At 36.6% G+C, this 23632-nt stretch overlaps 2 protein-coding genes across 6 annotated transcripts; both read left to right on the plus strand.

The window, feature by feature from the left end:
• The first annotated feature begins 2575 nt into the window (after nucleotides 1–2575).
• LOC148999844 (uncharacterized) lies at nucleotides 2576–16223 on the plus strand. Of its 3 annotated transcripts, none has more exons than XM_089139642.1 (15): nucleotides 2576–2872; nucleotides 3339–3592; nucleotides 3677–3777; nucleotides 5799–5899; nucleotides 6039–6161; nucleotides 8609–8678; nucleotides 9345–9431; nucleotides 9606–9671; nucleotides 9795–9887; nucleotides 10036–10092; nucleotides 10245–10373; nucleotides 10497–10587; nucleotides 10938–11026; nucleotides 15003–15196; nucleotides 15741–16223. In XM_089139642.1, the coding sequence occupies exons 2-15, from the start codon at nucleotides 3364–3366 to the stop codon at nucleotides 15847–15849; spliced, it is 1539 nt and encodes a 512-aa protein (XP_088995768.1). In that variant the 5' UTR covers nucleotides 2576–2872; nucleotides 3339–3363; the 3' UTR covers nucleotides 15850–16223. The 3 variants fall into 3 exon arrangements, with proteins under 3 accessions (XP_088995768.1, XP_088995769.1, XP_088995770.1); XM_089139643.1 differs by having other exon boundaries at nucleotides 3695–3777; XM_089139644.1 differs by having other exon boundaries at nucleotides 3698–3777.
• A 5568-nt stretch (nucleotides 16224–21791) lies between these two features.
• Nucleotides 21792–23632, plus strand: LOC148999845 (ankyrin repeat-containing protein BDA1-like). 3 transcript variants are annotated; one of them, XM_089139932.1, is made up of 3 exons: nucleotides 21792–21876; nucleotides 21943–22572; nucleotides 22695–23632. In XM_089139932.1, the coding sequence occupies exons 2-3, from the start codon at nucleotides 21997–21999 to the stop codon at nucleotides 23481–23483; spliced, it is 1365 nt and encodes a 454-aa protein (XP_088996058.1). In that variant the 5' UTR covers nucleotides 21792–21876; nucleotides 21943–21996; the 3' UTR covers nucleotides 23484–23632. The 3 variants fall into 3 exon arrangements, with proteins under 3 accessions (XP_088996058.1, XP_088996059.1, XP_088996057.1); XM_089139933.1 differs by having other exon boundaries at nucleotides 21796–21876; nucleotides 21996–22572; XM_089139931.1 differs by having other exon boundaries at nucleotides 21798–22572.

Consider the following 23632-nt stretch of genomic DNA (forward strand, 5'->3'; position numbering starts at 1 on the left):
GGGTGAGAAAGTTAGACATATTTCCTTAAATTAAGGGAGTTTGCCTTCCTCATTCTTTTTCTCTTCCTAGATATGTTGGGGCTTTAGTTAGATGTGCCGGAGTGGCATTCTAGACCATGGTTTGATATTTCAACCACTGATATAAATAGTGAATCCGGAGTTGGTGATACCATGGGAAAAAGGGTAATGAATTAATCTAATATGATTCGAGGGGCGGCTCATTCTTTTTCAAATAATCCAAATGTAGAGGGCTAGCCATATGAAGAGAACTATTACAGAATAAGAGCTCTTTTTTTTTTCTTCTTTCTTTCTTTTTTTTTTTTTTTTTTTCAGATAGATAAAGCTAGTCAAATGAAGCTATTCAGATGGATAAGGATAGCATGTTAACTTTTTCACTTCTTAACCAAAAAATAAAAATAAAAAATAGAAAATTTTCATTGCAAACCTTTTTAAAATCTAACAAAATAAATAAAATTTTATGAAAAGTATTGAGAACAATAAAGTGGGATAACATTTAATATTTTTTTTATTAAATTTGTTTTTTTTTTCTCCCCTACACTATTGTATAATATAAGATGCCACATATTTATTTTTCTTTACCAGTGCCCAAATAAAGACTTACCAATGAAAGATTGCCTTGAACTGTTTTCATTTGGGTTGTGTTTGTTTGCAAAGGTGGGGTGGAAAAAAAAAACATGTGGGTCTCATGTATAGTGGGGTGAGAGAGAAAAAAAATGAAAGGAAAGAGTTTTGTGGAAAAAGTGATAGTGGTGGGTCCCACTTTTTACTTTTGTCAATTTTCCCACAAAGTCCCACCAAATATGTAGGGTTTTAAAATGGCTTGTGGTGAGAAAGTTGAGCTGCCACATAGTAGACAAGTTTCCTGTCTCTCACTTTTCCACCCAAGCAACCAAACAAACAATCTGCCTTTTTGAAATTTAAGGGAAAAGTAAGAAATATGCACTCTTTTAAGAATTTTCCCACCCCTTTTTTCCCACCCCATTTTTATTCTAGCAAACAAACGCAGCCTTGGGGTTTAATGATATTTACACGTGTGTTGTCTTCTTCTTAAAAGAATTTACCTTTTTATGGTACATCAAATAATTGATTTAATTTTTTTTTTTTTTGGCGGAATCGATTTTTAATTAAAAGAACTATATAGACACACACTTAGCGGGTTGTTTTTGTTTTGGACCCTCAAAGAATTGAGTGTTTAGTAGGAAATCTCAGTGATATTTTTTTGTTTACTTTGAAGTGACGTTAGTTTAGAGTTTTTAGACATAGTAATGTACACTTAGTGGGTTGTTTTTTGTTTATTGAAACTTTCTTTGAAAATGAAATACCTCATTTGCCCTATTGTAAGGACGCATTGGTAACCAGCCAAGGAATAGTTTTTGGCATTCTTCCGTTCTCAGAATGTTGAAGAACGCCAACAAGATGAGTAATTCTTTCGTTGTTAGAAAACAAACTGGTCCAATTTGCTTGTTTGAGAATGTTTATTTGTAAAAAACTTTGATTTATTTCATCGTTCTAAAAGATAAAAAAACATATTAAAATTATGTCAACGAGAGACATTTAACCCAAACTTAATTCACATGCAACTTCTAACTTCTTCTTGCCTTCATAAGATTTTTTTTTTTTTAAATCTCCATCACCTCAAGTGTTCTCAATACAGAGTTTCTCAAACGGTAAAAATTGTGCGTAGACCACCATTCTTTGATAGAAACGTTAGAAAACATTTATCACAAAAAACATTATTCTCAGAAAAGACCGTTACCAAACGTAACCTAAGTTGTTGATTGGAATTGGGTGTGCTAGGTTTAATTGGTCGCTCGAATGAACATCTGATATGATCAACTACGTAAGCCGCAACATTTGAGTGAGAAGAGAGGGTTCATACGCTAAAAGTCCGTAATCCCAGATTAATTATGTGAAAAGATTTAGAAACCAAACTCCATGCAAATAACTTTATACTTACCAGCTATGCTAATTGCACATAAGAACCTCATATTTTTGCTGAGATAAAAACTCCTCAATAATATTACTATTAATTCTTCCAAATCAAAAGTCCAAACACTCTCAAGCTTGTGCAACACCCCCATACGTTTGCTTAATTCTTCCAAATCAAAAGTCCAACTTTTATAAGGCCCTCTCCCATGATTTTTTTTTTTTTTGGGTTTTCTCTTTTGGAAAAAATCACTTTTTAATAACAAATAGATTTTTTGAAAATCAAATTATCAATAAATGGAATAATGGTGACTTTTTAGAATATCCATGGGGACCACATTACCTAGTGCGCGGCTACGCGAGGTGGAGAATTCATTGAGTGTGTGGGACCCACGGTAAACGCCACCTCATTTGCTAAAACAAGAACCGAAGTCGGTCAGATCCTGGCCATCATCAGTCAACGAAGATTTGCATGTACAAAACGTTGCAAACTTTTTTTATTTTTTATTTATTTTTCCCGGTAGATCCAAGTCTCCAACGTTTTATTTATTTTTTATTATTCTTTTTAATTTAAAAATATATATAAAATGCCATTTTTAGGTTTCTAATAGATGCCTTAGTGTCCAGACTCTGGCTACCTGTCTCCCTGTTTCTGGGTAGATTGAGATTCCCGGAGTGAAGAGATAACGAGGGTTCTTGATCGAGCTTTGCAGCTGTTGGTGGTGCAACCAAGATGAGATACACAGGGATAACTCTGTTTTTTCACTTCTGTAATTGTTGAAATTAGTTCTACTTCATTTTTTTACAACTTGATTTCATCTAGAACTGGTGGGCCATTTTATATATATCATAACAGAGATCCAATTTCGGTGATCTGGACGATAACTCTGTCTCCCAATCTTTTTAGAGATTCATTTTGAATCAGGTTCGTAAATCTTTTCTTTCACTGTCTCATTACCTAGATGGAGCAGGTTTCCTTGCTTTTTGTTGAATTTTAACTATTCTGAAGGAATTTCTGTAATGGCGATGGGTTTGGTCGTTGCATGCTGATGAATTTTTCCACTGTTTGTACTCTGAGCTGCTCTGTTTTTAAGTTTTCAGTATCAAAATCTAATCTTGAACTTGTTTGATGTTTGATTTTGAAGCTACTCCTATCTGGGTAATGGTTGCTGTTAAATCTTTTCATTTTTATATTTAGTTTGAATATATTTTCCATCCCTTTTTGCTTAACAAACAGCCCTTCTTTGCGGGTACTCAACTTCCACAATTCACAATGGATTCTGCATGTCTGATGTTTTATTTACATCTGGGACACTGAAAGGTGTTCTTGCTCTTCTGAAACTCTTTCCAGTGTTCTGTGTTACTTATCTGGACTGTTTTAATTTCTGCAGTTTACAGTGAAAAACTGGAGTTGGGATGAGGATATCAGTTCGAGCTGTCCGACAAGTTCGGACTGCCCTGAGGTTTCAAGAAGGTGGCAGTTTCCTTAGTGTCACTGGGAGAAGGAAAAAACCTTTGGTCAGTCCAGTTCCTGCTACTGTTTATGTGCCCCACCACAATGATGAAATTGATAGATACAAGTATCACATTATGATCTCAAGAGCTCTGCGCACACCTGCTGCCAATTACACAACTGTTAGTGAAGGTCTTCACTTTGGACCCCAACCGGCCCTCATATTGGTGTTGTATACATCCCATAATTGATTGTGTTGTCTATATCAAATTTTAGGTTTTTCTGGCTTATTAGGAGGTACTGGAACAGCAGGTCCTCTTGTTGAATATAAGAGAAGAATTGCTGCAAAGGAGCTTGTAGATGGAGATCTCTGCCAGGTATTTTTGACAACCAAGGAATTCGTTGTTTTTTTTTTTTATGTAGGGTTTTTCCTGTTAAGTTTACTATTTTTATTTCTTGGTTTCATGTAAATGGTTTTAAAAGAAAAGATAGTCAATACTTTTTGACCTTTTATGTAGTATTTTTCAGATGACAGATTTAGAATAGGTGTATACATTATCATTTTGGGCAGTCCAATGATGCACAATGCTGGATTAGCTTCAGTGCACATATAAGAAAGCAAATAACTTAATTGAGTTCCCCATGACTAGCCAGTTGGGACAGTTTCCGTTTTCATCACCGGACAGGTTGTCAAATGATTGTGACTGCATTACTTTCGTAATTTCAAACCAGGGGATGTGATGTAAGCCCTAAATCTAGGGTTTGTCTTCAGGATCAACTCAAATGAACCAGCAGTAGAGTTAGGGTTTATAACCCTGCGGTTGAGGAATAGGGTGATTTGAGAGTTTTAGGGTTGGCAAAGGTTCTGTTAGGGTTAGGGATCTAGCGTTTGTAGAACTTCAGTCCTAATCCTTGCTGTAGTGTAGAATTCAGAACTGAATTTCAGGTTTTGGATTTGAGAATGTTAGGGTTTGGTGAAATTAGGGATTCTTATTCTTAGGCTCTTTTTTTTTTGGGTTTGGATGTGTGTGTGTGTGGGGGGGGGCGTGTGTGTGTGTGGTGTTGGCTAGGGTTAGGCTTAAGGTCGAAGGTAGGATAGGTGTAGGGAACAATATTTCCAAATAGGAAATATTTTTGGTTTGAAAAATCTAGGAGATAGAAGATTGGGGTTTCTAGGGTTTTAGTGAGGAAGATAGAGTTGCAGAATTTTAGGTTTTGGGGTGAGAAGAAATGGTTATGGCCAGGGTCAAAGGGTTGGGGAGGGGACGGGATGTTGCAGCCCAAAGGGGAAAGGAATATGAAGAATTAGGGTTTAGGGGTTTGGGGAAGTGAATGGGGGGAACCTAGGGCTTAGAGGGGAGGGCAAAGCTATTCTGCCGCAAGGTAGAAGGGAGGGGAAAAAGAAGAAAAGGGGGCTGGCAATGAAGAACTAGGGTTAAGGAATGGAGAGGATAGGGAGAATAGGGATGGGGGAAGTGGAATTAAGCTGCTGCAGAGTTTGGGAAGGGGGAAGGATAGGGGATGGGATGAGGGGAATTAAAGTTGGGGATTTTTATTTTATTTTATTTTATTTTGGGGGGGGGGGCTTGCTGCAGGCAAGGGGGAAGGAGAAAAGGGGGGCTGCGAGAAAGAAGAGGAAAAAGGGGGTGGGGGGTTATTTGCACTTACTTGCAGAAGGCAAAGGTTGATAAAATTCAGCAAACCAGCCAGCAGCCGCAGGCTTCCTCCTTGGAACCCTGCAACTCGAATTCTACTCAAACTCAATTTTATTAATCAATCGTAATCTACCTTCTTTACAAGCTAGTTGCCATATTTATAACCTTACTTGAATGCACTCACACTAAGAACGTTAGAAGGTTATTCAAACTAGGAATCTTACTAGACTTAGGATTGTCTTTCTACAAGGACTTTGACTTAACTCATCACAGGATAATTCATATTACAAAACATGAGTAGGACTAGACTCCTTCTAGAAACTGGACTGCAACGACGGGAATCCCTCTCTGGTTGGGGCTCCTAACCCGACTGGGACTCTTCAATAAGTTGACCAAAACAATTCCAAACTTCAAAACAGAAGTAGAGTTGGAATGCTACTAACTAATTTGACTCAACTAGAATGAGTAAAAATGATCAAAATGACCCTGTTCTTGCACAATTTCCTGTAGGGCTGTTGGGTGTTGGGCTCCACCCTAGGTCCTGTTTCAGCCCCTAGAGTGGCCCTGGATCTAGTTTGCTTCAGAATGACCCATCAATTCCATGATCTATAGCAAATGTGGTAATGAGTGGATGTCTCAGGCTGACTGACTGATTTACTAAATCGTCTGGGCTTCTTGTTTGACCTTGTCTCTCGACCATTTCCGCTATTCTTTTTGGAGAATATTCATGGCTACATTTTCAGGTTGTCACCTTACAAGAACTTCAAAGACTGTATGATGAACTTGTTCAGCATGAGGATGCCTGTCGACTGGATCGTTATGCCGCCTCTGATAAAGCTGGGAGGTAAATTTTAATGCTTTCCAAGATCCACTGGCTGAAATTCTGGACCGTATTGTTCCTTCTAAGACAACCAATGGATATATTCTGTTTTCTTTCAGTTTCTTTCAACACAGTAATGGCTTTGTTGTGCTACCTCATTCAGGAGTAGGTGGTTGTGGTCTCGTTTTATCCCACAGTATTCTTACTCCCCTGTCAAAGGACTCTACCTCTATGGTGGAGTGGGCACTGGAAAAACAATGCTCATGGATTTGTTTTTCGACCAATTGTAAGTCTGGTGTATCATTTTGTGCATTTGTAGTTACTATTCATACTTCATAAAATCCTCATGTAAGTCAAATCTTAGACGGAAGGGAAATGGAATCATGCCCTAGATGAGTTGATTCAATTGAATCATGATTTTTAATTCATTAAAGGAGAAGGAAAGATTCTGGACTAAATTGGGCACTATTTCCAGATTTACTTAGATAAAGTAAAAACTGTTTGGAGATTTCAAAATGATATCAAAATAGTCCGAATCTCTGCAAAAAAGGAGCCAATAAAAGTTCCATTTTTTTTATATGAAATTTACAACATGGAAAAAATTTTCATGTATATCTTTGTTTCCTAGAGGTGAAATATGAAGTAGATGTCATCATAAAATTTTTGTGTCTGTTTGCCATTTGTTTTCCGGAGAGAAATTCTCTACAATAATTATGTACGATACCATTATAACATGCTGGAATTAGGCAACCTTTTATATGTTGGAAGGACCATGTATTGACATGGGACACACGATTCATTCGTCAGATTAATTTTGCCAGTGGTTTGGTTGATTGCCATTCATCATGTATTCGGATTTAGTGATCCACAGGGAAACTCATTTATTAGGCAACTATGGTTTCTGTCTTTCCATGCAAACTTTTATTGGAGAGTATAATCATCAATTGTTGCTGAGGCTTGTAACATTCTTATGGGAGAGACACTTTCAAAGGCAAAGATCATAATCATCACTGGCATTTATATAAGCTTGATGTGAAAAAGGCCTTCCTCAATGGTGATATCCATGAGAAGGTTTTTATGGAGCAGTTTCCTGGGTTGTTGCGGGGATAGTGGTATGGTGTTTCAGCTCAAGAAGTCATTGTACAGGCAGTCACTGCTGTGCTATCATCAGCACCAGTAGTCTTTGTTAAGCAATCCTGCAGCCATTTTCCTGTAATTTACCAATCTTACAATTTTCTTCCATTGGTGGAAGTTGGCGGCGCCTTCAAGTTTTGTTCTATGATTGGCCCCAAGTATTGCGGGTGTATACTCTCAGAAATAGAAACAGAAACAAGGGATCTTGTGAGCAGTAATAAAAGAAAGGAATAAGACCTGCGACAGATTTCTGTCCTGATGTGGAAATAACTGAATTAGCAAGTTTAGCTTCTTCTTTTTTTTTTTTTTTTTTTTGGGGGGGGGGGGGGAATTTGTGGAAAGGGAATTATTTTTGTTGGGAAGAGGTAGCAAGGTAGGTAGATCTGATTATTGTCATGGAAATTTCTAGGTAGGCCTTGCAGGGAGAGAGCTGCTGCTCTTGGGTAGCTGTAGGAGGAGATTCTACTGCTGAGTAATATTTTCTAATTGCTGTGTTTTGCTTATTCTGTTTTGCTCTTGAATTGAGTATTAATAAAGCTATTATTATTGTCTTAAGCTAATTCTATTCGGTGTTTTCTGTGTTCTCTGAGATTGATTGTGGACTGAAAGTGTGAAGGAGAAAAGCCATTGTCAAGTTAGATTTTGGGGCTTAACATTCTGTAGACAATGAGAGGATGAGGATACCACCTATATTACAGTATTTTCTGTTTCAACTCATAAAATAAAATAAAAGCTACAGGAAAAGTCAATCAAAAAATTAAAAAAGCAAGAAAGATTATCCAAACAATCACAAACAGCTTCTGTTCTATAAAGGAATTCTAGAAAACAGTTATAACGAGAAGGATAAAAGATGCAGAATCAGATTGTCTGAAAAAAATAAATTAGGGAAGTGCCTCGATTTGTGCGAGTTCTAAACTCCAAAAATTCCAGGAAAACACTAACCTTCAATCAGAAGGAGCCAGAAGCTGTGGAAAACTAGATCTTCAAGGCAACCAATAATGAAAGTTTAATTTAACTTCTTGATTGATAACAATAATCCAACCCGAAAACCAGTGTAAGGTGCTCTTCCCCTCTCCACCCCTTCTTTTAATTGAAAATAAAAGAAGACTCCAAAATTACTTCAAGAAGCCTTGAGTTAAGTGTAGATTGATCTATGAGCAAGAAAAGGAACCAGGTTAAGGATGTGGTAGTTTTGTTTAACACCACATCTCTGATGCCATGTAGGTGAAGGAGAAAAACAAAGAAAGGGAGGAAGGTTAGATTGCTAGCAGCCAAGGAGATTTCATGTTAGCTTTGGAGGAGTTTCAAAAGAAGCTATATTATTTAGGAAAATTTTCACAGACACCCAAGATAATTGGTGAAAAGCATAGACACCCCAAAAGTATGATTTGCGGGACAGCCATGGTCAATGTATTGCTTGGTGTTAATTACCCCCACTTTTCTCTAGATTGTTTGATGTGCTACAATCATCAACACCATTTAGAGCAATTTCTGAAGTAAATTTGTTAATTATTATTATTTTTCTTGATTCTGTTCAATTTAGCTGTCTACAGTTCGCTGGGAATTGTAACTCCTAACACTTATCTCCCATTCATTCAGGCCATCTAACTGGAGGAAGAGACGAACCCATTTTCATGACTTTATGTTGAATGTCCATAGCCGTTTACAAGTAAGAATGTAGACAGATCTTTTTTTTCTTTATTAGTCAACAATAAAACAGAAAAGGGCACGTCTGTGCACAAGGATCTCACAACTGCAATATCTGGGAAAGGTCATAACATACGATGCCTTGCCATTGCTTTGCAGAGGCAGTTTCCCACTCAAGGCCACAAGGTCACAGTTGAGCAACCTATGTACTACAGTGGTTAGAAAACAATGTATGCCTTTGTAAAGATTGTACATATCCTTCACGGTACACAATATGCATTTTTCGTTGGATGGGGAGGTTCTTGAAAGGATGATAAACTAAAACTTATACAAGTTAGATAGTTGGTAGGATTTGTAAGTGCTACATTTCCTTTTATTTTTCAAAGATCCTTTAACCATGTTTTATAAGCTGTCATATTTTTCTATGATGTTGGTTTATGGATCCATCCAAAGGTTTTCTTTTCTGTTGATTAATACCAAGATGGGGTGCATTGTCTGGTAAAAAAATTATGTTTCCGAATTTCTATCTTTTAAAAGATGCAAAGATTCCTGTTATTCTGGCATTTATAGAGCTGTGCCTTGCATTTGTTGTTGGCACCAATTCTGTTGTTTTTTTGCGGAACTCATAAAACCGTTCATTCTGCATATACTGTAATGGACTTAATTTGCCACATGGATGTAATTGCAGAGGCACAAGGGGGTTGCAGACCCACTAGAAGTTGTCGCAGGAGAGATATCAGATGACTCGATTTTATTATGTCTTGATGAATTTATGGTAGGTTGGAAATGTCTTGTAGCTTCTGTTTGCTAATAACTTGTATCAGCTTTGTATTTTGTCTAGTACTAACTTTTTGTGATTTCCAATAGGTTACTGATGTTGCTGATGCATTGATTTTAAACTGCCTCTTTAGATATCTATTCAGTACTAACTTTTTGTGATTTCCAATAGGTTACTGATGTTGCTGATGCATTGATTTTAAACCGCCTCTTTAGATATCTATTCAGTAACGGCATTGTACGTGTTTTGGTTTTCATCTGCTTTATTTCCCAGTGTTCCTTATACAAAATGAACCTACTGATCTTCTACTTTACTAAGTATGCTCTCTGAGGACCACATTTGGACTGGTGTGGATTGTAGATTCTTGTTTCTACTTCAAATCGTGCTCCTGATAACCTGTATGAAGGTGGCTTGCAGAGGGATCTTTTCTTGCCATTCATTGCTACCCTGAAGGTAAAGAAAGACAACTTTTTCCTCTTTCTGGCAATTGATGGATGCTAAATTATCATCACTGTTTTACCGCTTAACCATACTTCAGGCCACTTCCTACCTCTGCTTCTTCAAAGATGTCACCCTAACTTTGATTCCTTTGTCACTGCAGGAAAGATGTGCAGTTCACGAAATTGGTTCTTCAGTGGACTATAGAAAAATGACTTCTGTATATATCTGTTCTTCCCATTAGGATGTATTTCTACTGTTTTGTATTACTTTTTTCTGTTCTTCCTATTATAGATCTATTTTTATTGTTGCTTTTTGTGACTAGGAAATCCGTTGTTCTTAATTTGATTATTTCTCTCGCCTGCTTTATAGGCTGAGCTGGGTTTCTATTTTGTTGGAGAAGGGTCTTCAGGCCTTCTAAAGCAAAAGTTTGAGAAGTTGATTGGGGAACACTCAGCCTGTCCACAAGAGGTGGAAGTTGTTATGGGAAGGACATTACAGGTTTATCCCATATGAAACGCTTTTAAGTACACAGTTTTATTTATTTGAAGAAAAAAAAGTGTGCTGTTTTGCTATGGTTTACCATTTGGACGTCAAATTGAGTAGCTTCTGATTTGTTTCCAGGTTCCACTGGGAGCTAATGGATGTGCATATTTTCTTTTTGAAGATCTCTGTGACAAACCTCTTGGCGCTGCAGACTATTTTGGATTGTTCAGTAAGTCATTAGTCTCAGAAGTCTATCATTTTCTACGTTTGGATATCAAAATTCAAGTAGCCACAGTGTCACCTAACCCTTATTTCAGTTTTCGCTTTCTTTACTTGCCCTTGTGAGTGCATGTTTTTGAATTCCCTTTTTTGTTTGCTGATATGATTTCTTTTGTTTAGCATAAGAGACTTATAAGTCCTAACTGGGACCATGAAAAGGCTTCCTGGCCTCAGCCTGTTACATGTCCTAATTACTAACTTGGATCTCTTATGAGGTCTCTAGATGTTTTCCTAATGATTATGCTTACACTTTTGCCATTATGACAAGATGCATAATTGACCTCCCCATACCTTTGACAGAAAAATTTCATACATTGGCATTGGAAGGTGTGCCAATTTTTGGACTCCACAACAGGACAGCTGCATACCGGTTTGTCACTTTAATTGATGTCCGTTACTGCTCTTCTTTTTTTCCTCCTCGAAAGATGTTCATTTGAATTCCTTGCTGCAATCTCTTTCTGCTTTGTGTTTCTGAAGCTTCTTACCATTGTAAAGAAGTAATTGCTTTAGCACATCACGACAATATATTTAAAAAAAAAAATCAGGAAAGAATCGCAAAAGTACAAGCCTAATCCAATCCAGGTTCTAAACCCTAATTTTGGGTTGTGATGGGCCCACAAGGATGATAAATGTCTCAAGTTAAGGTTGTAGCAGCAATTCTTTAAGTACTAATTGGTTCAGGAACCGTGAATAAAAGGAAAATGGAATCTAAGACGTCCATGTAACTAAAATGGAATAGGAAATTCTGGAATATACAATATAAAATAAACATAAATAAATTAAGAATGAAAAAGATTATGCAAATGATAAGAAATCTGCCCTTATAAATTATATTAGTAGTTCATAACTCTCTCTTGATAAAAAGCAAAGCCAGTGGTGTGCTGTTTTGGTTGCAAGTGAGAGAACATAGTCAAGAAAGATCCATTGAGCTGAAATTTCAGGATATAATCCTAACTTCCAGGCCTCCGAAACCCCTGTTGTATTCCACACATAGGATCAATTAAAAATTAGTACAAGAAACTTGAAATTGTAACTGGAGGAAGGCCCCAGATCTGGTGAGGCTTGAAAGGTTTTGGTCTCTGTTGTTAGTTGAGGATAAGTTACACAGATAATTGTGTTTTATTCCTAGGGCCCAATGGAATTCTTATAGTTACAATATGAGGAAGTCCTATTCTAAGTAAGAAAAGAAATGCAAAATAAAGTAGGATCGGTAAAATTAATCCTAGACTAATTAAGAAACTAATCTAACAAACAATAGGAAACCAAAATAAAAAAGTTTAAGAAAAAAGAAACATAATTAAAATAGGAGTTTTTAAGAGGAGTCCTACTCCAATTAGAAAACCTCTTGATCTAGTGCTAGCGCTAGCTAGCATCAGATTGAGATGGATATTTCCTTCTCACAACACTCCCCCTCAAGTTGGGCATATATATGACACACGCCCGATGAAACATGCTAGCCTTATCCCAACTTAATAGGGTCAGCCATATAGATCCTGGAAGGGACAATGGAATCATAAAGGAGTAAGGGAACTACAGGAGTAGAGGAAACCCCACCAACTCAATAGACTTAATGGGTGTCAATAGAATGAAAATAAAGAAGTAAAGGGGGAGAGCATACAACATCAACACAAACTCTAGGGCATTGACCCTTGTGCCATTGCTCCATATTCAGTTTCTACACCTGATTTAGGCACAATTGATTGGTTCTTACTACATTATGTAACCAAATTCCCACCAACAGGTGGTTTCCAGAGTGGCTGAACGAGATGGAGGTTGGCAAATGCTGCAATGCTTAGGGAACCCTAGGTGTGGTGAGGAGCAGGATGGCAGCAGTAGCCAGATTGATCATAATTGTGAGTGCTTAGAGTCAGTGGTAGTTATCATGGTCCTACATGCATTGTCATATTCATATGTTCAGTTAACCATGCTGAACCAGAGGGCCAAAGCCTCAGTGGCGGTGGTAACGGTGCAATAATGGTGAAGTAAACATTTTCCAAAAAGGAATGGCCGCTCTGATACAAAGTTGAGATAAGAGAAGTGATTGATTTGTATCATCAGTGAGACAGGCCATGCCTTTATTTGTAATTTGAGAACGTTACAATTATGGAATAATTTACTTAAGCCTCATCTTTCACATTAACATATACACAATGAACCTAGATGAAAAATGAATCTAGTTACATTACAAACCCTAACAGAGGAAGCAATAGGGGAATCGAACTACTCCCCATTTCAATACAGTATCTGTAGTCCCTTCTCTCAATATTTTTATGGTCAGCCGTCTGAATGCTTCTGCTGTTTTCAATCACAAGTTACTGTGAAGAAGTGTCGATTCATGTGTACTAGGGCTGGCTGACAGTTGACTTGATCAACCCGGGTAACTCAAACAAGACTTTGAAAGACTGGTTCAAATGATAGGTTCTGTTTGGTTGCTTCATTGTCAAAGAGATGGTATTTACCACATGAGTCGATTAAACCTCTGGTTAGATGGCAGCGAGTGAATGTGAATTAAGGATTAAACTGTTTCGATTTTGTTGTATGCAAGAAAATATGGCCCTGATTCATTGTGATAATGAATGAGCGCTGTATTTGAATTTTCTGTAAAGCCTATGTAGCTCTGTCTTCAATATGTGGTTTCAAATGTTCTCTCCAGAAATTATGTTGGTACAACTGCCACTTTCAATCACTGTAGTACACAAACTGTTCTTGCATTTTGTAAAATCCTGCTATGGCATCAATGATCCCCTTAATAGATTTTACTTTTGTCCAAAAGAGGGGTAAGAATGTCGCAAGGTGATTGTCTCCAGCACCGTCACTACTGCTGCCCTTGGTAAGCCAATGTTTTGCCTTCTGATAAGCCACCTTGTTTTTCTGTTGGCCTTAGTAAGTTATGACATTAAGTCCTTATCAGCAAAAGAGCTTGATGATTGGGACATTGAGCTGACTCTGTATATTTTGCATGTGAACACTGTTTCTCAACTATTGGCTTTGAAGTAGTCTGTTGGAACCACATTCACAAGGTATGGTATAAGTTGGTGGTCATGAAGGTGCCATAGAAGAATCTCTGACTGGTGGTTTGTTCAAAAACTTCTCATGTTGAGATCACTGCTTACTCTGTAGAATCACATTTGGGAAAGGTGATGTGGACTGAAGGAGTTGGGTCAGCAGAAGGATCGTATTGTTTGAGCTCAGTCAATAAGCTTCATTGAGACCACCTACGGTTCATGTTTTAGGCATGGCCATAAGGGCTTCACTTTATGTCCTGCATAGGAGACAATTAGAAGATCTCTTTGGTTCTTTTATTTCTATTCTTAGCAGTTAATTAAGTGGCAAGATGTTGCTGTTAAAGTGCCACATATAGTTTCTATTTTGGAGACTTCTATTTCGATAAGAGGGTTTTACTGCTTTACACACTAATAAAAGATGAGAATAGCGCTAGAAGCCAATTATTTTCACCAAACTACTCTATGGCGTGTGCTTGGTTCTTCCCTGTGAGATGTGGTACTGCTATGAGAAACATCAAAGCAAAGCATAAGTGGGATGCTCTCATCATATTTTTGCCTTTTTTGGTTATGTTGATTAATGACTAGAAGTTACATCTGCTCGGGTGTTACAATTTCCCTTATACCTAGACCCAAAAGATTATGGAATCCAAAAGGAGGGCTTTGGGCTTAAGAGATTTTCAGCCATCAGACTAGTATATTCTCTAAGTGTTCTGTTATACAATGTCTTCCTCTGACTCTGGTTTGGACCATTCTATTCTGCAGATTTTTGGTTCTGAAACTGGTTTTCAGTGGCTAATTTTGGGTGCTGTTGATCTGAGATGGCCATTGGATTGGTTTGATTTTTATATATGTTTAGAGTACTCAATGGAATGCTGGTTATATCATGTTATTTGGCCACATTCTTCCTGAATATTGTGTCTCTATATTTGAGCTCAAATAGAAACCTGATATCCGACCTCGGATCATCATCTTGTTTGTGTGGGATTGTGTTCTGCTGTTTATCGCTTCTCGTTTATATTAATGGCTTAATGGTTTGTTACCAAGGTTTTGAAAGTTCATCCCAACTGTCCTCTATGAACTGCCATTGTCATTCATGCAACACCCCCATCCCCCCCAAAAAAATAAAAAATAAATAACATAAAAATATAAAAAACTGTCGCCACCATTTAACCCAGTAAGTACGTTGAGGCTTCTTCTACTTGTCAAGGTCTTAGCTATTCAAATCCATCAAATTGTTGGGGATTTTATTAGTTAAATTTAGAAGCATCGTACAGGGTTCCAAGCAGAATTTTGTTCTCTGAAAACTTAAAATTAACTGGTTTTAATTCTACTTATTTCCAGTCTGTTTTGTTGGCCATAGGTGATGTATGAAAGCAAGGCCAGACTATTATGCTCAGCGGAGGGAACTCCTACTGAACTATTAGAACGAATCATCACCATCTCTGATGCCCAATATATGGCACCTAGAACCTCTTCAAGATCAAGGAAACATGATGATTCAGACATTTGTGTAGACAATGAGTTGGGATTTGCAAAAGATCGGACCATCAGTAGGTATGTTGCTAGCCTTCTAGGATAACAACTTGTTCATATTCTGAAGGAACTTTTGAATTACAACATCTTCTTACTCCCTTGTCATATCAAAGGCCTATGGCCCCTTTAACAACATGAAGTTGAACAAACCAGTGCACGAGGCTTCAACTACTACATGGACATCTCATTAGTTGGTTGATCTTTTTTTGAAATGCCTCTACTAATCAAGTAGTCATAATGAATGTAAAAAATTGTAAGGTGATTAACTGTATAGATTTGTTACTTTCTGCAAAATGATCTTCACAGTTATAAACTGGGAATATTTATGAAGATTTTTATTGACACTTTTTTTTGTTTTTTGGGGGTTGGGGGTGGGTGGGGATGTCAACTGTTTACATCAAAACAAAAAGAGGTTTTTCACCGGATTTAGGATTCTGTAACAACATTTTAGTTGCAATCAATTTTCAGGCACAAAAATTACACTTGTAGCTAGTATTCCTCACACATGAGTTGATACATTTATTGCTCACCATGTTTGCCCCTAACATATCTGGAGAAACTGCAGGCTAACAGAGATGAATAGCAGACAGTATTTAGAGCAGCATGCTGCCTTGTTTACTTCTCAGCCACAAATATCTGTGGAAAAAGAAAACGAAGATGCTGTACAAGCCTGATACTTATGGATAGCTGTAGTGATTCATTTTCTTCGGCATGACTGGATCAAGAGTCGAAGCATCACTCGGGGGAAGGAGAGTGTTCTGATAATTATGATCAGCTGAATAAGAAAGATGTGATGCTTACTTTTGCTGACCCAGGGATGTATTAATGTTAGTTGCAGAAGTAGCGGTTGTGAGGCATCATGAGAATAGCTTCTTTTCTCAAGGATTCCAATTCTCACAACTACTAATTTATTTATATAATAAAACTGGAAAACTTCATTAATAAAAAAGGGTTACACTGTAATACTTCCGGGGCATGAGCTCTGTTGAACAGCGGAAAAAGCCAATTGTTCTTCTCACAATTTTCAGTTTTATGTTTGCTGGTGTTTACTTAGGCCGGACAACCACCAATGCCAAAAAAAAAAGACAAGAACATTATTGGTCAAGAATGAAAAATGATTTGGTGAATTTTATTGAAAATAAATAGAAATGAAAAAAAATGGGCAAGAAAAAAGAAAAAGAAGAAACAAGGAGAAGAAGGAAAAGAGGTGTTATAAAAAAAGTAGACTAGCCCATCACTACAAAACAGTAAACTACACAAAGAAGAAAGAAATCACAATCCATAATGGACAAAAGCATTATGAATTTTGGAGGTTTTTCATTATTTTAAATAAAATAAAATTAAGATAGATGCCAAACAATTAAAATAATGAAATTTTTTCATAATTGACAATGATTATTGATACCAAAAAGAGCCTTAGTTCCATTCCAGAATAAATTATAGATCTGTACATATCAGTCTCTTTTGAGTCTTTAAGCTTCGTGATAGAAGCTCACCAATTGTATGAATTCTATTCTCATATGGAAGAGCGCTCAAGATCACTACATTGATATAATAAGATATCTCATCATTCTGTGATTTTGCATACAGTTTATGGAAGATATGCCTATATAAGGTTCATGTAAAATTACAATTTTATCCACAAAGCTCTACTATTTGTGTGTGTGTGTGTGTATGGGCTACAATAAGGTTTACATTGAACATGAATTTGAGGGATGAAGCTAATAATGGTATACCGTGGAGGATATATTACATAATCGAAGCCCTAAACTTGGTTGAGATTGCACTCAAATGTTACAAAGATTCTTGGGCTTTATTTATCTTTTGGGGAAAAAGAAGAAAAAAAAAAAGATTCTAGGGCTGCAATGGGGCCGGATTGTCAGGCATTTTAAAACCTTTGACTCTAATCGGCTCAGTTGAGCAATGCCAGATTAGATACTTAACCCTGATCTTAGCTCTGGCTTCGACCTTACACCCTATGCAGAGAAGGGAGAACAATAAAACACCACACAATTTTGTTACCCTAGTTTTTCCAAATATGACTTACAGGGTGGCAGGGTAGGGTTGGGCTGGGTGAGGAGATGATCCAACCTTGTTCGAGCTTAGGACAAGTTCGGACCAACCTCGTTCGTTCGAGCTTAGGACAAGTTCAGACCATTAGGGTGCACCCTTAAATTGCGGAAGGAATCTTCATTATACCTAGTGTGTCTTGGCATTTTAGCTTTTTGGAAGCTAATTTGTGATGGTTTCATTACCACCATTAAAATATGCTCCATAATGGGAAATCCAAGACCAAGAGAAATGGAAAGAAGAGGGAGAAGCGAGCAGTGCCTGAAATAGTAAGTCTGTTCCACATGGTATCTACTAAAACACCAACAAGAAGAAAACTTGCCCTAATTGAATGGGTTGGCTACATAGATTCTTGCCTTCTAATCCATCAAGTTCAAAGCCATATTAGATACAAGGCCTAATTATTTATATCATTTCTTTCTTTCTCTCTTTCTTTCCAACTGCAAGATGTAAACTGGGTCTAAAGGTAGGGAATATCGCCTACAATGGGTTGAGTGGTTGTGTAGGCTGAATTGTTGACGTCTCTGAAGTAGGCGTATGACATCCAAACAAACCAATTCAACAACAAATTGGTCTGAGTCCTTCATCAACCATTTCCATCATACCTCTTCTAATAGCCCACGCTTCTCCCATCTTGCTGCTATTAAAGTCTGCAAACTCTAGGGGGCATCTTAAGAGTATCTTAAATCTGTCCCTAGTTCTTCTAATTCCTTCAATCTGGATTAAATCGCCTTTTTGCACAATTTTCTCATAGCTTATCATTTATCGAGGCCGCTCCTAGACCAGCTCCAATATGATCATTCATTACTTTATCGTTCCTAGTTATGCTACTAATACTAATTTTAATGATTGAGTTAGTTTCTGCTGAAACAAGTGGTCAAGCTACTGCTACATCATTGCAACTTTGTTGTTAAAAATGTTGTGCGGGTCAATAAGGAACAAAGATGGATACACTGCCTTGGATCTCTAGTTAGACTTCCAAGGGAGGGGAAAAGGAAAGAGAAGTAGAAAGAATGCTTCCTAGAGTTGGAGCCAAAGATGGCCAAGATGATATAGACAGTCAAATCACCAAAGATTCCTTCTGTGATAAAATGGGTTTGTGTTTCTGTTGTGAAACCATAAAAGAACTCACTCCAACATAAAAAAATAAAAAAAAGAGGGAGGAAACATCACATGAACGAGACAACATCTTAAAAAGCAGAGAAGACAAAGGAAAAAGAAAAATGTGAATATAATAAAGTAAAATAAAAATTAAAAGTAAAAGTAAAAGATATATTCTATTATTATTATTATTATTACTTTTTGCTTTAATTAATTTAAATCGGTTCAATCTATGACATTTGATTTAATTTATTCAAATCCACACGACCACAGCTAATATAAATAACCTTCCCAGTGTTCCCACCCGAACCCACTTTTCACCAAAAAATCGGGTGGGGCCGTGTGAGGCCCACTGGTATTTTTATTTTTAATTTTTTTATTATTAAAATATGGATCATGTTTTTGTTGGGAAAAACATACCTTGACTGGGAGGGGATCCGCGCTCGATCGCTACTGCTATAACTTAAAGGATTCAGATCCTCTCTATCCAACCTGTCCGTTCCCCCATCCTCCTGCAGTCACATAAGGCCTAACATATGACCTACAAGTGTCACTACTTGTGCACGGGCTGGTTGGGTGAAGAAAATGTCTACACACAACACTAATCATCCATTCCCTCTAGCCATATATTCATGATACCTTATAAAGTTTTATTTATTCAATTCTGAGAAACTTTTATAGCCACAAGAGCAGTATGTCCATGTCATCGACTTAAGAGTATTATTATTTTTTTAATTTTTTTTTTTGGTAAAAAACTTCATTAATGGAGGGCGGAAGCCAAGGCTGAGGGACTCAACCAAGGAGTGGAATTCCTTTAACTTGTATTGTCAAAAATGGATTGGTGAATGTAACTTTTGGATTCCTAGTCCATTCCATTACGGAGTGCACCGTCTGCTATGGGAGAGTTGATTGATCTTGGGGGTGAAAATACACTATTAACCCGTATGCACAATTTGGGGGCATTTAAATACCAAATAAGTTCTCTTACTTGATATTTATATTATGCTTTAATTGTCTTTGACGATTGCCCTTGATATCATATTTCCAACACATCTTAACTTTGAAGTATGATCAAATTGAAGTCTTCAAAAAAACCGTGAATTGGCTTCGAAGTCATTAGCAGCATGACCATTTAAGCCACCAAGACCAGGAAGGCAACGTGCATCTTGTAATTTTAAGAGGACAATATGGGTAATCAAACTAAAAAAGACCAAAACAATTTTGTGTTCATGTTGTTGCAGCTGTGATCTTGTACTACAACATCAATAATAAGAAGCCTTGACCCAACCAAATGTGTCGGCTACATGGATTCTTGCCTTCCAATCCTTTTTGTATGAGTCATACTAGATACAAGGCATAAGCTATGTATATCATTTTTCATCAGTTCTCCTAAGAGTATCTTAGATATTTTTATAAAAATAAATAGAAAAAAGAATAATATCAAATACAACATCTCAATCTCTGATGTTATTGTTGAGCTTTAGCTACGGAGAACTTTCTCAACTTATTCTCATTTAAGTGAGTAATGTACAAAAACATTGATATCCATTGCTTTTATTTAATTTCGAAAACCATGATATTCATCCAGAAAAATTTATGTTCAAAAAACAATTTACTGTCAATCAAGATTTGAAAGAGACCACAAGATTAAAAAGAGTAAAGATGGAAGCTAATAAGCAAAGTCACTTTTGAAAAAGTAAAGAAAAGAAACAAGGAATAGATCCTCTGTGGCAATTGGGGAAGATGCATGTATCGTAAGCCACACGGAGTTGCCATTCTTTAATAAAGCATGCAAGTAAAGGAAGAGGTCCTGGTTCTTCTTGTTTCCTCAATCTAGATTAGATTGTTTATCTATACAGGAGTATTTACAGGTCTCGGGTAAAGCTGTCAGGTAATCAAAAATACGTATTCAACCTTATATTCATACCCATTTAAAAAATTTATTTTAAATAAATAATTATTTGAATATTATCTAAGTCCGTTCAAAAATCGAAAGAATACTATCCGAATACGGCCAAATATATTAAGATACAGATATAGATCGTATTACCACTATCTAATCTATTTACACCCTTAGTTAGCAATAATTAATACTTTTAAGTAAAAAAGTCCTGAGTTTAACTATATAATCCTCCCTGTCCCTCTTATTGAAGCTCTCTCGTAACAAAAAAAAAATAAATAAATAAAGAAAAAGCATTACCATGATTGTGCTCTTTAGATAAGATACATAAAGAAAATTCCCTAATTTCAAAGTATAACAACCATGTTGAAATAAGAACCATAAAGAAACGTCTTACAATACCCCTAATCCAATTAAGACAAAGAAAAGAAGAAGGGATAATTACTATTGGCCCCATGTACTTTGATTTTATTACTATTGTATTCTCTGTACTTTTCAAAATTACTAATCCAACTTTCAATTTTGTCTATAATTACTATTGCCCTCCTACCGTTAAGTTCCGTTAGTTAACTGATGATGTGGCATCTTTATATTTTCTCAAAAACCCCAAAATACCCTTATACTTATCTCTTTACTTATTTACCCTTTTATCAAGTTACAGTAGTACCCTTAATTAACTGTGGACAAAAAAAAAAACTATAATCCGTTTTATTCTAAAAAAAAAACCAAATAAAAAAAGAATGATTGAATAAAACTCAAATAGATATCGAAGAAGAAGAAAAATGAATTCAACTCAAATTGAAAACTGAATATCACCTAAAAATTTTTCAAAATAAATGAAGTTTAGTGAAGGTGAGAAACCAAATTGGATTTAGATCTTGTTCATTTCTTTAATTCAAAATAAATGAAGTTTAGTGAAGGTGGGAAATCAAATTTGGATTTTGCCAATTTCATTAATTCAAAATAAATGAAGTTTAGGGTAATTGACATTTAATTTGATTTTATAAATGAGGTAGCATCGTCTTTTAATTTCTTACTTTTAATGAAAGGCAAATTAGACATTACATATTCAAATTTAACGGTAATAACACCGTTATAAGGAAGGGGGGCAACAGTAATTTTGTAAAGAACATGGTTTTATTAGTAATAAAATCAAACTACAGGGAACAACAGTAATTATCCCAAAGAAGAAATGTGACACTAATGAAAGAACATCCTAAAAAGGAGAAGAAAAAGGGAGGGAAAAATATATCAATAATAATATAAAATATTATAAATAAATAAATAAAAGACGGAGATTTTATTATTTTGGTTTGCTTTAATTTGAATCCGATTCAATTTATGATACTTGATTTAATTCGTTCAAACTCCACAGGTAATAAAAATTAAGTCTTCTCAATTCCCATCTAAATATCGACTGGTTGAGTCTAGATCACTTTCTCTTGAAAAAAAAAAAAAAAAAAAAAGAGGAAGGTAATCCATACTCTATTTCCACTGCTATAAAACTAATCATCCATCCCTCTAGCCATTACCCAAACAAGAGGGAGCTAGTTGATGCTAAAACTAGCTAACTCTGCAAGTGAAGCTTGATTGTCTTCAACTATCTTTCACTGCTTCAATATTTTATCCGGTGAGTCTTTGATTAAACTTGCTCAATTCAGGTCACTATATAAAGTTTTATTTGTTCAATTCTCAGAAACGTCTACAGCTACGAGATTGAAAGGAGAACTTGGTTGTTTGTTGCCACAGAATGGATCAGGAATTGATTGAAGCGGCTAAGAGTGGAGATATTGATGCTCTGTACGTTTCAATTGAGGGAAGACCATCTATTCTTGATGAAATTAATGGTATTCGCTTCATTAATACTCCATTACACAGGGCTGTATTAGCTGGTCATACCTCTTTTGTCATAGAGATTGCAAATCTGATGCCTTCGTTCATCACAAAGCTAAACCCTGAAGGACTTAGTCCTCTACACTTGGCTTCTGCAAATGGGCATCTAGAGATTGTCAAGGAACTCTTGAAAATAGACAACAAGAGTTGTAATCTCAAGGGCAGAGAGAAAAGAACTCCTCTTCATTGCGCAGCCATCAGTGGACACATAAATGTTTTGAAAGAACTGCTCTCAAGTTGCCCCAGTTGTATTAAAGATCGAACTCTTAAAGGGGAGGCTGCACTTCATCTGGCTTTGAAGCATGATCAAGTTGAAGTCTTCAAAGAACTGGTGACTTGGCTTCGAACTCACTGGCAGCATGACTTTCTAAGCTGCCAAGACCAGGAAGGCAACACTGTCTTGCATCTTGCAATTTTAAGAGGACATTATGAGGTAATTAAAATAAGGAACACCAAATTTAATTATAATTAAATATTCATGTTCACGTTCATGTTGGTGCTGTGACCTTGTACTCCAGTACTGATACTGGTTTTAACGATTTTCTGCTGAAACAGGTGGTCGAGCTATTGCTACATCATTATTGCAACTTTGTTTTCAGAAGTGCTGTCCAGGTCAATGCAACGAACAAAGATGGGTTCACAGCCTTGGATCTGTTGTTAGAACTTCCAAGGCTAGCAGGGGAGCAGGAAAGAGAAAGAGAAAGAGAAATAGAAAGAATGCTTCGTGGAGCTGGAGCCAGACGTGGCCAAGATGTTAGAGACGGTCAATCACCAAGGATTCCTTCAATGATAAAATGGGTTTGTGTTTCTGTTGTGAGACCAGTGCTTAAATACTTCAGTTTCAGGGTTGATCCAAATACTCCAGTTGAGGCAAGGAATACTCTACTTGTAGTAGTTGCCTTGATTGTCACAGCTACCTACCAGACCGGACTCACCCCTCCAGGTGGTTACTGGCAGGATGACTATCAGAATAAAGGCCCCGAAGATCCGAAACCATCACACTATGCTGGGGTACCGATCTGGGCTACTTATGATCCAACCATGTACCTTATAATTATGGTTTTGAATTTTGCTGGCTTCATTGTATCTTCAGCTCTGGTTTTCAATCTCACAGCAGGATTTCCTCACCGTGGTCCACTTCTAATAGCTCAAATGTTTATGGCTGTTAGTTATGCATTATCGTCACCAATCTTCTTCAATGAAGAAAGTAGTAAATTTGCACTAGTGTTCAATGATCTGATGACATGGCTTCCATTTGTTCTGATATTGGTCTTTTGGATCTTGAGCGCGAATTGGATTCGAAGAGTCTACAGGCAGTTTCTATCACTAATTAGCAGATGTTGAAGGAGGTATAATTGAGACAAGATATATTTTTTAAATATTCATCCTTTTCCTCTATTGTAAATCAATTGATTGAAAGAATTGTGTGTATGGAAGGTGCATGTCTTTGAAGCTGTAATCACAATGATGATAATGGTTAGTGTAAAATTTGA

Source organism: Hakea prostrata, chromosome 11 (genome assembly GCF_041222555.1).
Source record: "Hakea prostrata isolate BN-2017 chromosome 11, UWA_Hpros_2, whole genome shotgun sequence".
In the NCBI taxonomy this organism is placed as follows: Eukaryota; Viridiplantae; Streptophyta; class Magnoliopsida; order Proteales; family Proteaceae; genus Hakea; species Hakea prostrata.

Excerpts from the sequence above, each read along its gene's own strand:
- LOC148999844 (XM_089139642.1), top strand. The coding sequence starts at position 3,364 with ATGAGGATATCAGTTCGAGCTGTCCGACAAGTTCGGACTGCCCTGAGG. Across the intron at positions 8,679-9,344 it reads ATGTCCATAGCCGTTTACAA|AGGCACAAGGGGGTTGCAGA; the intron begins GTAAGAATGTAG and ends ATGTAATTGCAG. Across the intron at positions 10,374-10,496 it reads TTATGGGAAGGACATTACAG|GTTCCACTGGGAGCTAATGG; the intron begins GTTTATCCCATA and ends ATTTGTTTCCAG.
- LOC148999845 (XM_089139932.1), top strand. The coding sequence starts at position 21,997 with ATGGATCAGGAATTGATTGAAGCGGCTAAGAGTGGAGATATTGATGCT. Across the intron at positions 22,573-22,694 it reads TTTTAAGAGGACATTATGAG|GTGGTCGAGCTATTGCTACA; the intron begins GTAATTAAAATA and ends CTGCTGAAACAG.